The sequence below is a fragment of the Schistosoma haematobium genome, chromosome 3, assembly GCF_000699445.3.
Source record: "Schistosoma haematobium chromosome 3, whole genome shotgun sequence".
Classification (NCBI taxonomy): Eukaryota; Metazoa; Platyhelminthes; class Trematoda; order Strigeidida; family Schistosomatidae; genus Schistosoma; species Schistosoma haematobium.
This window is the reverse complement of record NC_067198.1, coordinates 11,422,681-11,441,343: the sequence shown is the minus strand read 5'-3', so window position 1 is coordinate 11,441,343 and position 18,663 is coordinate 11,422,681. Positions and strand designations below refer to the sequence as shown.

Genomic DNA, 18,663 nt, shown 5'->3' with positions numbered 1-18,663 from the left:
CTGATTTTCAATGTAGCTTATTTAACTAAGTACACGTACATATGTACTCAACTTTGAGCTACACTACTTTGTGAGTATAAACCCTAGTGGTTATTTCACAACTGTCGTAAACGAAATAAATGAGATTGGTTGATACTGAACCGTCTATCTACTGCTTGAAAGTTGACGATTTCAAATTATCAAACTACCGTTTATCATATCAATCAAGATATTAATAACCATATGTTGACTTGTGACTGATATTGACATTTAAATGAAAGCTTTGCATATCACGCTTATTAATTTTTATTTACAAGGATTTTGTGAAGATTGTTCAGCAATATGTATGTTGTATTCGTTGCAAATTAATATCAGTCCAGGTACCACTGAAATCCATAGAGTAGTGGAAAGATATTTTATGTTAATATGGAACTCCTTAGTGATAATCCACTCACAACCTAACCGGGAATCTATTTCATAACCTTCAGGTCTCATAGCTAACATTTAATTTGTAGAACAATTGATTCAGTCACCAATAATATAATTCCAACTTTAATCAATTTATTATATATTAATCACCATGCTCACTCAATTTCAATGATGACAACTCTTTCCTTTTTGAGATGTCTATACTCTTCCAGACAATGTCTTATTAGGATTTGACAAACATCGTGATGAACTAGATATTCTAAGTTTAGTGAAGATCAGTTTGAATTATAAGTTATATTCATGAGAGCCTCATATCATTACGTTATAGTTTATTTGTATAAATTTCTAGTCTAAATGACATTAAAAACATATATGTTACTGGAATTTCAAATAAATTCTCAAGGTTAAATTTCTCTTCCTGGGTTTGAATCTCACGAGGCGGGGTCATGGATGCGCACCACTGAGGAGTCCCACAGTAGGACAAAACGGCCGTCCAGTGATTCCAGATTTTTCCATGGTGGTCTGGCTTCAATTGACTCATGATCTAAACCATTAAAAAAAATTTTTTCCCCAAAATAATGAAATCATCAATGTCATCATTAATTCAGAAATGAACAAACAAATTCATTCTGTTCATAGTTAATTATTACCAACTTGAATTCAATTATTAATGGGTTTCTTTTATTTAATTAATTTTATTTATAAAATACTAGAACATATATTCTATTCAATTAAGGATAATTAGCATTTCTAATGAAATGGTTAATTAGCTTCCATCTACTTATTTATTTGTTCATTCATTCATTCATTCATTCGATGTCATATGATGATAATGTTTATTAATTAGGGATAACATAGGGAATAAATATATTAACTAAAGAGGTAAACAACTTGTACCATATGTGAATAAGGCTAATAATAATGATGATGATGATGATGATGTATGCTGAGACTGAATAAAATCTTCACGTCTATTATTTACGTTCTTCCTACTCCTTTCTTATGCTTTCGACAATACAATGATACACATATACCATATTCATATCTATTTATCCATGTGCATGGTGTGAATTTGCCTATCAACCATGTTTGTTTATCATCCATTTAATTGAAATCCATATTTCAAAGATTTATTTACCTAATTTTTTTCTCTTGACAAGGTAAATTTGCGGTGAAATAAGCAAAAAAACAACAACAATAAACTGATATACTGATATATGTACTGATATGATGTACATATCCATTTGATGTATAATCAAACTAAATTCAACTTTGGCTATTACAAACCCATTACAATATCATGTGGTACTAGGGTGAATGTGTTTAAAAAATAAACAGAATTTTAATTGTTGTAAATGATAACAGAACATAAATCGGTATTATGTGGGGTGTTTTTTTTTATTAATCCCTTTGATTATTACAGTACAGTGTATTCATCACATGGTGTAGAAAAAAAAAGCAGAAATATTAACGATAATTTAAGTTGGGAAGAAAAAAAATGTAATTCATTCATTCAATCATGAAGAATAGGACAATTTCTTAGTCTAGACATAATAAATGATGATTTCCTGATTATAATGTTATATGGAAGGAGTAAGATATTAAAATGTATACTGATTGTACATGTGTGTGTGGCTTTTCTTCAATCTGTAACTAACTTATTCAGCGTTTGAAGAGAAAGATATTGGGTTCGTATCCTATAGTGGATATCCAACCTGAGATAAGCCAGGTACATTCATCTAGCTTATAACAAGTCAAAAATAGGACGAAACCAATGTTCTGGATTCCATTGCTCGTCATATTCCATCTATTTTATATAAACTAGGATATATAGTTTAGAGATGATTTTCATACACAGATGTTGGATGAAAAAGATGAATAAAATATATTTTATGGCTTGAAATATATCGTTTAATGAAAATCACATTCTAATAAACAGCAATCATCCACTGAATGAACAGAAAAATAACCCGGAGTTGTGGTTATAACAGACTGAACGTTGAAAACGTCCTTAACTCCTCGAATTGATATCTTATCAGTGGCTGACTAAGATTTCTTGAATTTCTTGGAATTCTACTGGGATTTTATGGTTGGTGAATTAAGTGAGGTCAAAAATTAGTCAGTAATTTATTGATGATAATCTCAGTTAAAATATTATCTTTAAAAAAAATGTAGATCATTAGATTTCAATTCAATAGTTTAAAAGCATCATGTTCACTGTACTAGATTGCTAACTTAGTCTGAATCCTAACTCATTACAAATGTGTATACACTTTTAGGCAGTTACTAAATAGACACGAAATTTTTATCCGATCCTCTTTGATTTCCGTTGATTGATTTGATGTCTACAAAGCAATTTAAGTACATTCTAACCAATATTATCTGATTGGAAGTATTTAATACTTAACTGATAAACTTGGGGTCTTTCTTACAGCTTCCCTAATATTAAGGTTGAGTTAAATGAATAATAATCTATAAGGTTACCACCTACTCCATGCCAACCAGAATGAAAAAAATACTTTAAACTATTCGTAAATCAGTGTAGAGAGATTTATGAAGAGTGTAAAAGAGTTATGGTTTAAATCACGAACTGATCTTAGCTAGACCACGATTGAAAAACTGGAAGCACTTGACAACTGTTTCGTCCTAGTATGGAACTATTGGGCAGTGCATATCCCGGACCTCCCATTTGGGTTCAAAGGGTTAGGCGTTCACGTAAGAAACATAAGGCTGTGAGGTCATGGATGCACACTGTTTAGTATCCCCATACTAGAACGAAACCCCTCTCCTCTCCCCCTCAATACTCATAACTCGTCAAAAAATCCACTTTGTATTGAAACATAGTTATATGGATGGAGAACTCCTTTCAATAGTTTCTTAACATGTTCTACACGTATAAATGCAAATTAATGTCTACAATCAATCCTTGCATTAACACAGTATAATTTTAACTGGTATATATCTATCAGTTTAGGGGTTGTGGAGGTTGTTAAGTTTTTGATTGAGATCATTAACCGATTGATGTTAGACCACCATTGAAAACCTGAAAGCACTGGATTGGTTGAGGTTAGACATTAACACCACTAGATGCCAGCTCAGTGATCCAGTAGGTTAAGCGTTCGCGCGCGAGACTGAAAGCCCTTGGTTCGAATCCCGCGAGCGGTATCGTGAATGTGCACTGCTGAGGAGTCCCATAATGGGACGAAACGGCCGTCCAGTGCTTCCTGGTTTCCATCGGTGGTCTAAAATCAATCGGTTCATGATCTCAATCAAAAATTAACAATCTCCACAACCCCTAAACTGATAATTACCATGTGCTTACTAGTGACTAGCTTCGTGAGGGAATTCTCGGAGTTGTGGTGAGAAGCCCTGATCAGTGGAGCTAATCCGTGTCGGGTAGAGATAGGTGTCTACCCCAGTACAATGGAAGTTGGTCGCGCAATTTCGTGGATTGGTTGAGGTTAGACATTAACACTATTGGATGCCGACTCAGTGATCCGATAGGTTAAGCGTTCGCGCGCGAGACTGAACGCCCTGGGTTTGAATACCCCGAGCGGGATCGTGGATGTGCACTGCTTATATATATTTGCCTAAAACATGACTTTACCCTCTTAAACACAACTTAACAAATTATTTTCTGTATTTCAAAAGAGTTGGTCAACTAGTAATACATATTCATTCATAAGGTATAATTATGTTAAGATGTACATCTCTCTTAATGCTATATACACATTTTGACAAGAATTGTACAGTTCAATAAAAGTAAATCGTATCACATGATGATTAAATGATCTTTATACATAATATATGTATCATCTATATGAGTAAGTGCATACTATTCAAACAATGTGTTACTAAAAGTGTTCTATGAATTATAAATTTAGTTGATATATATGCTTAGAAATAAATAAAACTATTTTATGTATTATATATACACACTTATTTGTATTTATGTATGTATTTTAGAGATGAGCATTTTAAACGGAAAATTTCACTAATTTCAAATTAGTCTTGTCAATTAATTCATAACAGTAGTAGTAGTGGCAGTGGTGGTGGTGGTGGTGATAGAGACAACATTTGTACTTCTCTCTTTCTTTCTTTCTTACTGTACTTGTGTATGTTGTATGTGTCAAATTTCTGTTTTATTTTTACTTCTTAAAGTGTTCATGTAATTCTTTTTCTTGAAAAAGTATTCTTTATATTCTAGAAACGCACTTAAAACTTACACTTTTCAAATAACAAATTCACTATTATTCATACAATGTATTTGTATAGTAAATAAAACTTATTTTATGCTTATTTAGTCACCGTTCTCACATAACAATAATAATAATAATAATAATACAATAAATTCATATTTACTTGCACATAACTACACACCACCTACGCATATCAACAACATACATACACATATACATGTGTATCAACATGCACAAACTTGGAATATCTTTACAATTTCAAATTCATAAACTTTATTACAATCGTGTGATTGTAAGTACTACTACTACTACTATTATTATTAGTAGTAGTATTATTATTATTAGATATGATAGTGGTAAACTGTTTAAATGATACTATTTTCTGTTGTAACAAGAATTATTGATCATTAGAAAAAGCATATATACATATATATATTCCTTGTTAATCGTCCGAAAATTTCTGGTGCTCTCTCTATCTCTCTCTGTCTCTCTCTGTGTGTGTACAGTGATATAAATATGTCAGAAAAACAGTATAGTTGATATGACTGAATAATTAATTTAATCATTTTTCAAGTTATATATTATCATGTTACAACAAGATTGATATGAATTTTGATTAGGTTTCATTGTTTTTTAAAGAAAAGTCTATAGATATTCGAATCATAATTGACAAAATCTAATACACTCAATTTATAATAAACTATTTAGACAATTTCAATTTGATTTATTGAAGATTATAATTAGAGAGGGGTCAATTGAAAAAAACCCGGAAGCACGGGATGGCCATTTCATCTTAGTATGGGAATCATCAATAGTGCGCATCTACTATCTCGCCTCGCGAGATTCGAACCTAGGACCTATCGGTCCCATACTAGGATGAAACGGTCGTCCAATGCTTTCAGTTTGTCAAATATGAATATTGATCTGCCAACACTTATTCAAGGAATCAAAATCTCTATTAATCAACATATTAGACAGAAACTAATCTTTCAGCAGTTTAAAAATCTCAATAGAATATTCAAAAATAAAGAATATTTGAGTGAACTTCAATTACACTGAACCGGTTGAATAGTTAATCATGATAGTTGAATTACCATCATTCCTTTTTCAAATGTACCAGTTTACTCATATAAAAATAGACCAATATGTTTGTCATTAATCCTGGTTTAATTTCACATTGCTGTTTGTATTCATTAATTTGGTATTTGAAAATACACTTAAATACACTACTTTTAACATTTTATAGAAATAATATAGTTCATGATAGATTACATTATCGACAAAGCATTGTTGTTATAGCGAATTATTATCAGTCAAAGGACAATGACACAATTGTCTTTTTGTAGATTGTAGCTTCTCAGCAATGACTTGTATCCGTCAGGTCAACACATGTATGATCTTGTTGAATATCTTCATGTTCTGTTCTTAGTATAATTCCATTAAACTGTTGATTCAAAATTTTATCATTTAAAACAACGTTGGTGCAATCGGCTTAAAATCCATATATCCCAATAGAGACTAATCATTTATAGTCCTAAACTTGACAAATAAAATTCATATACATTAGAAAACCTGGTGTCTGTCAGTAACCCCAATGGATAACACTCTAGGCGTTTAAAGTGAAAAGTACCGAGTTAGAGTCTGAAGGATATTACACACGCAGCTAATGAGTCTTAAATTACCAAATAAATACTTCTGTAAAGGTAACTATTTCTACTATCAAGTGTTTAAATCAGAAATGATATTAATTACTTTATGATTATCTTTCCAGTTAGTATACACCATGGTGTGTCTAGCATATTTTTAAAGTAACATTCAGATCTTCAATCATTCTACTACTATTTTAGTGAATGACAACTGAGGTGGGAACAACCAATTTATTATTCAGTGCAAAATTACAGAGTTCTTTCGTAAAATATGAAGAACCATACAATAAATACTTCATTTGCATATCTTCCATCACTTGTCTCAAACTTCATCGTTCCTTCATTACTATTACAGTTACTCTCTATTTGTATTTCTGTCCTCTTTAATTCGATCTCTTCTACCTTCTGCTTCCAGGCATTCAACTTCGGATTGGTGTTACAGCCTAATTAAATCTGTCGATATAAGTAGCATACACCACAGCATTACCTCTTCAATGCTTTGACAATCGAAAGAAATCCATTAATGATTAATTAAATTTACACACCTTACAATCAAACCATAACATAATGTTAGAAAAATAGACAGTTCAATAAAAGCAACAAAAATAATTAACAACTACACGGAAACATTCTCTTCCCCAACTACCTCCTCACCAACCTCCCCATCCCCACTCCGTTGTTATGGTAACTTGTTTAATTAATAATAGTGGACGATAGACCACTTGAACAAGTGTTCTTTTTTGTTTGTATAAAACTTTAGACTACTAACCCTAACCGTCATTATCACCAAAAACAAGAAAACAGAAATGATACAAGGAAAACACTGATTTTTTTCTATTCTCTATTATCTCACTTTAACCGTAACAACAACAATAATAATGGTAAAACGCTTGAAAACAATGCCAGACGAACAGACAATGTAAAATGAAATTAGCGCTCACGAGAGAAAAGAGAGAGATAGAGAAATAGAATTAGTCAGGAAATCGGAAAACAATAATTCGATGGTAATATCATTATAAATCACAAAAAACTAGACCAAACAAATAAACAAATAGATTTTACTTTGGTAATTGTGTAATAAACTACTTTCATTGACGACCACGGCAACAACAACAAAAAACAAATAATAAATTCTGCTAGAGGCATATTAATTTATAAGCATTCAGGAATATTTAATAAGGACAACAGCTTTATTTGTATTTGTTTTGTCGACTTTGCTCATCAAAGGGTTGAGTTTTTCTAACTTTGTCGTTCTCTTATAAGAAGATAGCATCATTACAGATACTAGTTGTCTGTAAGGGACAACTTACCGACACCATACCTCAGTACAGTTGATTCGCTCCATGACCCTAAGTTCTTGCTTTTAGTGTTACCTCCACACAGCCAGCCAACTATAAAATTTTCCTTCTATCTTTTGGAGAGAGGGAGGATGTTGTTACTGTTGGTCTGTTAGTGTTGTTTTTTCCTAAACCAATATCATCCGGATATATTCCCACGTTGTGAATTTTTCATCTATTCTTTGCATAAACTTTTTCAGTGAATCTTTTTACTTTTTAAGTACATGTTGTAGCAATGTGCATGTGAGTGTGTGCGTTTATGTCCCCCTATTTGTGTGTTTTGGCATAAAGATCAATAAGTAAATGAGAATTTCACACGAAAATAACTAGTGAATTAATAAGTCCCTTTGTATTTGGTATTAAATTCTTCATACGTAAATCATACTGTGTTTAAATTGAAACAAAATTTTCTCTAAACTGTCTGTTTCTGTGTGAATTTCTCAAAATGATTGATTAGTATTCACTTTTTATGATGTAGATTATATGACAGAAGTAGGGGGGATAGTGTAGGATGAGGAGAGTAACCAAAAGTAAATGAATATAGAAAATGAATGAATTTCAAATTGTCTCAGTTAATTGACAATATCGGGTGAAGATAAGTAATTAGTAAAGAAAATTGTATTAAAGATTACTCGTTCTATTCACTGATTGATTACTAGACGAGCTTCCTGTAGAAAATTTCAAACTGTTGAACATTAGATATACTATTGTGATGAGTGAAATTGTTTGATTGTGTCTGATCAGCATCAAAGAGTAGAATCTAACAACATAAATCAAGACTAATTAATTGTTAAGTGAGAATTACTGAGACACCACACTACTATCAATGCCAGGAAACATTTCTAAAAGTGTTTCCGAAAGATTCAGTGGATACCCAACTTCCTAATCAACAGGCTGGATTTCGTAAGGATTAGTCATGTACCGACCAAATCGCGACACTATGAATCATTGTTGAGGAATTAATTGAATGAAACTCATCACCATACATCAACTTCATTGACTGTGAGAAAGCATTTGACAATGTACATAGGAGAACCTTGTGGAATCTTCTTCCACGCTATGATGTACCTGAGAAGATTATTACCATCATACGGAGTTCTTACGTCTAATTATATTGGAAAGTTGTGCATGGCGAGCAGCATTCTGAGTGAAGACTGGTGTCAGGCAAGGCTGTTTTCTCCCGCCTTTACTATTCCTTCTGGTTGTTTACTGGCTTATGAAGACTTCCAAAACCCAGGGGAAGCGTAGAATACAATCGATAGCATGGGTGAAGCCAGATGACTTGAACTTCCCGGATGACCTAGCTCTTCTACCCCATAAACAGCAACAAATACAGGTAAAGACGACCAGTGTAACAGAAGTTGGCTTCAACATTCACAAGAAAAAAGCAAGATTCTGAAATACAACACAGCGAGCACCAACCAAGTCACACTTGGTGGAAATGCTTTGGAAGTATCACTGATAAACACACAGGATCTGATGCAGATGTGAAAGCACGGATTGACAAAACATTGGCAGGATTCCTACAATCGAAGAACATCTGCAACTCAAAACAACTATCAGCCAACACCAAATTCAATACGAGCATCAAGAATGATATTTTTTAGGGAGCCGAAACTTTGAGAACTACTACAACCATCATCAAAACAGTTGTCTACCCAAGATATTCCATATCCATTTACCATATACTATCCACAGTGACTTATTACGACAGACAACAAACTAGATTTCAGGTGCTTGAGGTACATAGGTCACCCTTTATAGAAATAATCGTAATGTATCAAAAAGAAAGCTCTAACTTAGAATCTTCAAGGTGAAAGCAAAAGAGGCTGATCAAAGAACACATGTCACCAGGAATTAGAAGCAGTTATCAAAAAAGCGAATAGCACTTGGGAACAACCCTAGAAGAGAGCCAAGGATAGAGTAGGTGGTAGATTGCTAGTCCGCACCCCACTAGGTGTAACAGACGTGAGTAGATAAACATTCAATAGTCCTTTAGAAAGGAGTTAAGTTCTGATGCGTACAACTCAAAGGTAACCTCTTTTGATGTAGCATTAGGTGACTATTTTATTTTGTGGTCCGATTCAGCTATAATTATACACTCCCTACGGTGTATCGAATACACTATGCCAAAGAGAAAACTGACAAAACTAGGAAGGTTTAGTTGCCTAAATTAAACATACTGTACATAGATCACAGGTATATTATAAGATTGTTTTTCTGACCAAGATATAAATTGAAAAAATGAGTAGGTGGATAATCAACTTCTCTTAACGGTGTGACTTGCATATAATTTCTCACATGCAGTGAGAGATGTATATGAGTACAAACATTTAATATATCTATCATTGTCCAAACTTATCTGTGACTTGAATTTACATGTCACATAAAGTATTAATTTCTCTCATAATTGAAAATGTATGATGGCGACAATACTTGAATTGTACCAAAACTTAGGTCTAGAGTTTCTGTTTTCTTCAATCATATGACAAACTCCGTAAATGTTATTTAGTTGAAAAAGAACTAAGCATACAGATTTTACAATAAATACAATATTTGTTAATGTTATTATCGTTATCTATACATTTTATGCACAACCATTTCAAGTATTCAGGTGTTCATAATATGTTCGTTTTTACAAGCTTTAGTCAAATCACATTAACATTTGAAATGAAATCCAGAACAGGCATTTTGTATAGTTTGGGACTAGTTAACTAGATATACTTGCATCCATGCATGAACATCAACATTGGTTTGCTGATATATCAAGCTGACAAGTCTTCAATAGGATGAAATGCCATCTCTAGATTCCATATCTAGCTAGTATCCTACGTCAACAAAAAATCACTCAACGGTAAGACTATAATTTGTGGACGATTTTTTTGAGCAACGTTAAAATGAATTCGAGAGTATCCACTTAATAGTTAGGACTAAATGAGGGTTATAGAACAGCGTGAGGAATTGGAATTATGATTTAGAGTTGATGGTTAGGATTAGGAATTAGATTTAGGGTTTTCATCTCGAACTGACATCAACTAAAATGTCGAAACGCTATTTCACTAAATGGATGAATGGATTTCGCGCCCAAATCCGAGACATGTTATCTTGTATCTGATTGATTCGTCCATAAATTATAGTCTTGCCCCAAAAAAACATATCCATTGAACAAGTTAGTAGCTATTTAAACTCAATACCTCACTGGATAACTCTATGAACCTTTGAAGAGGAAGATATTGAGTTCGAACTCCAATATGAAAATCAATAACGGGATGCAGATAAGTTCAACTGTGACAAGTTCCAAGTAGGACTAAACTCACTTCTAGCCGAAATCTATCCCTTATTTCAGTTAATGTCACTTTTTGTCAAGAAACTCGTATTTTTATTTTCAAATTTGAACTAATCTCTTCCATACAAAAGTCCACTTACATTGATTCATCTCTTAATTTCTATTTTTTTTTTCTTTTTGGTCTATCTTGGATACAAATAAACCATTTAAACAAATTCGATAAGAAAGAAAGATAAACAAAAGTAAACCAATTATTGATTTTTCTCGTCGAATTACTGTGTTTTTCCCCCACCGAAACGTTTCTTCTCTATTGTTTGTCTATGTTTCTATCAATGACTACCCTGGTTTAGTTGAATAAATAATCAAATTTCTAATAGCCATTACACATTTTAAGCCACGACTGTTAACTCGTTGTTAAAAAATTTCTCCTAGAAAATTTATTGAAAGTAATAAAATAGATGGTGGAAAACTTGACCTCCCCCATCTTTGTCTCCCCTTTGCACACACACACACACTCACACTCGTTTTTATTTAAAACTAGACGAAACGCGCGTCCTGGATTCCACTGCTAGCCACTATACATCTTTGCTTATAACTATTTTGAATGTTGAGAATTATAACACACACATGCATATGCGTGCGTAAATTATGTATAAACGGCTAGATTTATGACTTATTCCATGTGTGAAAATTTTTGATTTACTATCAAGATCCATTTATTTATATGAAAAATTTTCAAACACTCGACTAGTTAATAAGTTGAAATCCAATTTTACTAAAAAAGTAGTTATCACATCGGTTGCTTAGTAATCTATAGATCTTTGTATTTTTTCGATTTTCATCACTGAACAAAAACGCATACACACACACACATAACGATCACAACTTTGTATGTATTTCTGACGCAAAAAAATAGCTTCATTATCAAATAGGAGAACCAACAATCATTAGATGTATGATCAAAAATGATAAGAGATTAGTCTAGGTTCAAATAGCTCAGTGATAATGTCTTACACCGGGTAGTTTGAATCCCAACAATGGGTATCAGTTTCCTTAAGGCAGAAGAGACACATTATTCTAGCAAATGACAACTGACATGAAACCTATGTGAAGTAGGGTTTCATGCCGGACCACCTTTAAATGCCTAACATTTTACTAGTTTCAGGTTGGTTTTTTCGAGGTAAACTTTTAATTTCTATCGAATGCGACATAAAATCATCTACGAACAATATGTGAGCAATTATTCCACATCACAAACTGGGTAGTGTTAAGAAATGTACCTTAGTGAAGAAAACTTATTGTCTTACTGAAATTACTTACATGTCATGAAACTGAAATCTCTTTGGTTCGCCAAACAGTCCTCGAAATGCAGCAACTCTCTTCACAATAGGAGATCTATGCTGAAGTATAAAATATCTCATTATGTAAACTTGTCGTTGAATAATGCCCAAACTCTTTAATTTAGCATTGTTCTAGAAGGGTCAGCTAGTTAAATCCAACGTAGAACCTGGAGCATATATACATCAGTTCAACTTTTAGCACCCAAACCAACACAGTGAATTGAAATCGTCATGACAAATCCACAGTAATCGAAGTAGTAGTGTTAGCGATAATAGAAAGGATTAGGTTTAGAAAAAATTAAGATCATATAGGGAGATTTCGGGACTTACGATTTAAGAGAAGACAAAGACTGAATACAATTGAACCAGTGCGAATGTTTCTGATGTATAACGTCTAAAGTCTTTAACCATTGGTTAAAATAATTGCCCCGACCCAAAAAAATGATCTACATCTATATAAACTGCTCAATGACTTCGTAAACTGATCTCACTCTTGGGTTTGGATGTTTCTGGTTTCCTTCTAACATACTCCTACACCAGATATCGTTGTGCGTAGGCATTAGTTAGATAGGAGAATAGGAATATAAACGCGTTTAAATAAATAATAAGATAACTAATTTTTCCTGTGTATTATTCACAAAGAAGGGTGAGGTGGAAGTGAAAAAATCTAATTGTAAATAAATAACCATATGAAACAAGTAAACAATGATAGTTACTTAGGTAGGCAGTCTGGTAGCTACTGTAACTAGGATGACGTATCGGTAAGTAAATAAATAAAGTTGGATATATTAACAGTGCGATGAAAACGACATATTTAATCGTCAATCCAATGAAGTATAATTAAAATATTAATAAACACATTATTTGCCATTATTTCTTATCAGTTTATATTAATATCAGTAAATCAATTCGATAGTCTGATTCGTACAATACCATAATTTAAGTGAGATCACAAACCGATCAACGTTGGACCACCATTGAAAACCTGAGAGTACTGGTTGGCCTTTTCGTCCCCGTATGGTACTCCTCAATAGTACGCGATCCACGAACGTGCGTGAGAGACTTAGTCCCAAGACCTATTCGCGTTTGCACGAGATCGTGACGTGCGCAATGCTAAGTAATTCCATAACAAGGTGAAATGACTGCTTAGTGCTTCGAGGTTTTCAATAAAGGTCTAACATTGATCGATTCGTGAAACTCAACGATCTCTACAACCCTATACTGATTATACTTCAATTTATCAATATATTTGTTTTATTGAATGAACATTTGAAAATTGTGCATAGAATTATTTGATCACATTTGTAGAAACAATTTTCTTAGTACTCTTAAACTAAGTTTATGTGATAATCGATACTTTACTAGGAAAATATGATTGTTGAAAACTTAATCAGTATTTATTAAGTGAATAGTATAAGCATATAATCTATGTCTTATTGCAGTGTGGTTGTGTTTATAGAGTTTCTGTTAAAAAAAAGAACCCGGTTAAATTACACTGTTCAATTACAACTCTTCGCTATTGACCAATTTCAAAAAGAAATCCCTGAATTTCTACTGAGAAACTATGATCACTGGGGTTCAATCATGTCAGGTGTGAAGTAGTTATTTGCGAATATCGATAAGAGTTGATTGCACAATATCGCGGATTCATTAAAGTTGTATGTATGAATCATTGGATCCCGACTCACTGGTCAAAAGGTTAGACGCTTATCCTGAGATCTGAAGATTTCAAATTGTTCACCTTCTAAGGTTTTATTACACTGTCTGAACACTTTCTTTTTCTTCTTTATTGAAAACGATGAAAATGTAGTTTTTTGATAATTTACACTGATAAATTATGAAACACAAATGCAAGAAACAAACTTCTTTTTATTTCATACCCAATTATCTGTAACGTTTCAATTCTAAGTACCATTTTGTATATTTGGTAATCAGTCATCATTTATCTTAGTATCTGTTGACTACATTAGATTGATACTATTATACTGAAATTTGGATCATACATGAAGACTTATTGCCTTTCACCCACACACACACACACTCTTTTGCTACATTAGTATACTTACTGTTACATATATATGGGACAATAAAAAAGAAAAACACACCATCATTGAAATTTTAACAAGTTTTTTGCACGGTGTTATTCCTCCCCCCCAAAAAAAAAAAGAGAACCGACAAACAAACAAACGTATTAGCATACAATAAAAGGGAATATTCTAAATGGTTAATTAAAATATACCGGTATATTTAATTAACAAGAGAATTCTCCTCTATTTTCTATGAGTCAAAATGAAATGACGTCATAGTACATGTACATATATTCAAAGAGTATTAATGATACTATTTATCTCTCAAAAAGCTATAACTATACAAAAAAGAGATGTATTTATTCTTTCATGAATAGACACAAGATAACGATATATGTATCGCTTAGAAATACTAAAAAGAAAATATTACACAGAGCAATTCTAATTTCATGAATACCTTACGTAATTATGAATAAAGATCAAGTTAAAGTAAGTAATAATGTAACAAATAAAATTAATTGAAAAATAGCTTTCAGATGTTACCAGTTATTATGATAAATGTTATTATTAAATTGTGATAAAAAGAAAGGTAGTGTCTACAACTATTGAATACCCAGAAGCACTGGATGACTGTTTCGTCGTAGTATGGGACGTCTTACTAGTTTGTAGCAACAATCCCGTAGCCAAGATCCATGTTAGGAGAGAAAAGAGTTCACCCATTGGAAACAATAAAAGGTGGTGGTGCAACTTCTTGGAATGATTGAATTTAGACTTGTAAACCATTGGATACCTATCAGTGGTCTAGAGGTTAGGCATTCGAGCGCGAGACCGAAGGGTTCGATTCCCAGGAATGGGTTCGTCGGTATACACTGATGAGTGGTCCTATACAAGGACAAAACGAAAGTTCATGGATTCCAAGTTTTCAATGGTTGTATAACTTAGATCAGTTAGTGATTTCAGTGAGAAAAAAACACCATCTTAAATACTACACAGTTATACATAATATATAATATTAATTTTCAAAAATGACCTAAATCTCACTTGGAGGAGAAAATCAAACCAGAAAAAATCGAATGATGGTTGTTTAGCTAAACAAAAAAAACGCTTAAGAACCAGAGAATGAGACAATAAATTATCTGTGCTTTCATAAACTGATTATCATATTTGATCATGAATGATTTGAATGAGAAAAAACATTGTAGAACATTAGATTCTAATTTAGTTATTCTAATGATATTATCCTTAATATAACATTTGAATGTTGTGAATTCAACTCCCAGTGCATTGTAGCTTATGAATTTGAATTGTTTAGGATTTCCATACTATAATATAATGCAATAGTTCAGTGATCTTCGGTTGTCACTGGAAGGGGTAACTTCTGATAAAGACCTTATTTAAGTTCATCTGAAATCTCCAACAATCGATAGATCTTTGAGTGATGGCCAATGTCTAGTGTTTAGCTGTTTAACGTCGATTCAATACTATCAATCAAATTGTAATGCAACCATTAGTTTTGATTCATAGAATTCAATCAGAGTCAAAGGACTATGCAAATGTAATAATCGTCACTACTCACTAATCAGTGAATTTTTAAATATTTTAGCTTTACTGAAGGTTTCCCGCTTTTCAAACAACCAAATTTAAAACTCATTTTCTGGTTGTACCTGTGTTTCAATGTTGATACTCACACTGAGACTCAAATCCGATGCCTATTGTTTTAAAAGTCAACAAATTATCCACTAAACTCTACATCCTTTCATCATTTGAAATTCTAGTGTGAATACAGAATAATCGGTTGTTTTCGTATGTATTGAATTATAAACAACAAACAAACAGATATGTATTTGCAGTTAAGCTTTAGAAATAGAAAACAAAGATTGAATAGTGAACAAACACTAATGTATTTGTTTATTTCCTTGTTGACCTAACTAGAAATTAAGTATAAATTGTGAAAAGAATCAATGTCTGAAGTTTGTCAAGATTTACACAACTACAACAACGATGATAATGATAATATAATAGTAGCGATAGAAATAGTATTCAATTCAGACTAGAAAATTATCGACATACATTACAACCCGCATTATTGTAATCACAATGATAATCTATATACACATATCATAACGGTTGTTTAAAAGTAATCGAATAGCTGAATAGTCATTTTTAAACCTCGATGCTTCTTAAAATAATGTTATAGTATATAAGTTTTACATTATTTTATAACTTACATTACCGGTTGATCTTAGTTAGACAATAATTTGAAACCAGGAAGCACTGAATAATTGTTTCATCCTATTATGGGACTCTTCAGTGGTAGTGTGCATCCACTATCACACTCGGTTTCAAACCCACGACCTTAATATATCACAGTCAGTCCTTAAGACATTAGATTACTGCTGAGGAGTTCCAAACTAGGACGAATTAACTGTTCGGTGCACCCTGGTTTTCGATGGTTGTTCAGATATGGTGGCTTTATGATGCACATGATAAAATTTAACACTCTCCACAAACCCTTTATACTTTATATTATTTGATGGGTAGTGTTCAATTATCAATCCAAATAACCATATTGACTCATAGATTAATCAGCATATAGAAATATGATTGATAGGATTTCATCAACCTTTAATTACTGAACTAGCATTTTATATGACTCGATGATCATTTAGTGTGAACTTAGCGCAAATTTCATTATTATTAACTTCATTTTGTATTGTTTATTTGAATCTTCCCATTGATGTTTAGGACTACAATTGATCAGTCACTTATTGGCATATGTACGTCCTGTACGGATTGCCACGACATTGCCTTAAGTCACAAGTATTATAAACAAAAAGTCCTGAAGTGAACATTAACTCTGGGATACAGGTACATCCAGCTGAAGAGTCTCAAATAGAAAGAAACCAGTGTCCTAGATTCCACTGCTAGCCACCACCCATCTTTTGTTATTGTTGTTTTGTAGGTTCGCTCTTTAGTTTAATATAGAAATAACGTATATTTGCTTATTTTCTCATGATTACTTCCTCTTGATATAATCAGTGTCGGTATTATTATGGTTTTCCACCCCACTCTTATTATTATGATTAGTATTGTTAGGATGGAAGATACCTCCATATTGGAAACTATTTTTTGAAAAAAAAAACCCAGCAGACGACTATCTTGTAAACTATGTATGCTTTGTCAGTTTTTGAAACGTGAAAATGAATCGACCATATGTACATAAACATATTAAAATGAGGGTGTTTAACTATTTGTCCAGAGATTTGCCCCAGATATTCTAATAGACATTCCTTTTTTGCTCATAAGTCATGTTGATTTTAGACGTTCATTCGTATGTTTATCTTTTTTTGTTTATATGTCTATCTAACTGTATAGTTTTTCAAATATATAACTTCATACAAAAGTGGAAAGACGAAAGGAGTGTTTGATAAACGGTATCTGAATTCTATGACTTAAATCTGAAAAACAATCACCTACAGTCATGAATTGTCAATTCCCCGTGTTTTAATCGAATTTCTGATTTTTTATTTTTGATGAGTAATATAGAAAGTTTTTGGACATTGTTCAGTTTTTATAATGTTGCATCAAAACTTGAGTTTAGTTAGACAACTGCTGAGGAATCCAGGGTATATTAGACAGCTATTTCGTCCTAGTATAGAACTTTTTATCAGTGTACACTTACAACACTTCTTCTAGGGATTTAACCTGTTGCGTAAAATTATACAACAGGTTTTCGTTATTAATAATTTAATCAACTAGAGCTGACCGATGTACAGTGTTTAGAGTGCTTCAAACAAAGGGGATTCAAATCGGAATTTAGTAAATCAAATATGTTGTAGCCCTAGTTTGTATATCGATCGCCAAGATTTCAAGAATACATGATCTTGAACAGATATTAAAGCAGCTTTCTGCTATGACCGGTTTTAATGACTTACAACTTTGACCTTGAAAATATAAATGTACCATGATTTATTCTTCAGGATTTTACATGATGAAGAGTCCTATAAAATCTTTTAAAAGCAATATAAAGTCAGTTACCATACGTTGATCTTTTCACCTTTGAATCTCCTTTGTTCCGGAAACTTTACACAGGTTAGTTAGCTAATATGTTTTAATCAACATTATATACGTCTACTCTGTATTGTCTATCGGATTCTCCCAATCTTGTTTCAATATTATTACTCGTTTAATTGACTTAACATCTGATGGATAATGTTTTGAGGTTAAGCGATGGGGATGTTTCCACTTTATAGAATTAATAAAATTCAGTAATTTCTGTATGATAATTAACAGGATTCAGTGCACCTCTCAATGATTAGTTGAATTCTAATAATCTAACTGGAACAAGATAGAAGAGTTTATCATAGATATATGAAGCGGTGACATATATATATCTTGGCGATCCAAACATTTAACAAAT

General features: G+C 32.4%; 1 protein-coding gene across 2 annotated transcripts in view; it reads left to right on the top strand.

The window, feature by feature from the left end:
- MS3_00005000 (uncharacterized protein) overlaps positions 1–18,663 on the top strand; it is an 88,964-nt gene that overhangs the window by 32,226 nt on the left and 38,075 nt on the right. Inside the window, exon 3 of one of the 2 annotated variants that reach the window (XM_051213005.1) lies at positions 4,375–5,265. The exons of the other annotated variant lie outside the window; for it this stretch is intronic. Within the exon in view, the coding sequence (XP_051068939.1) occupies positions 4,375–4,406 (32 nt within the window). The 3' untranslated portion in view covers positions 4,407–5,265. Of the gene's footprint in view, positions 1–4,374; positions 5,266–18,663 lie in introns of those variants that run through there. 2 annotated transcript variants of the gene reach the window in all.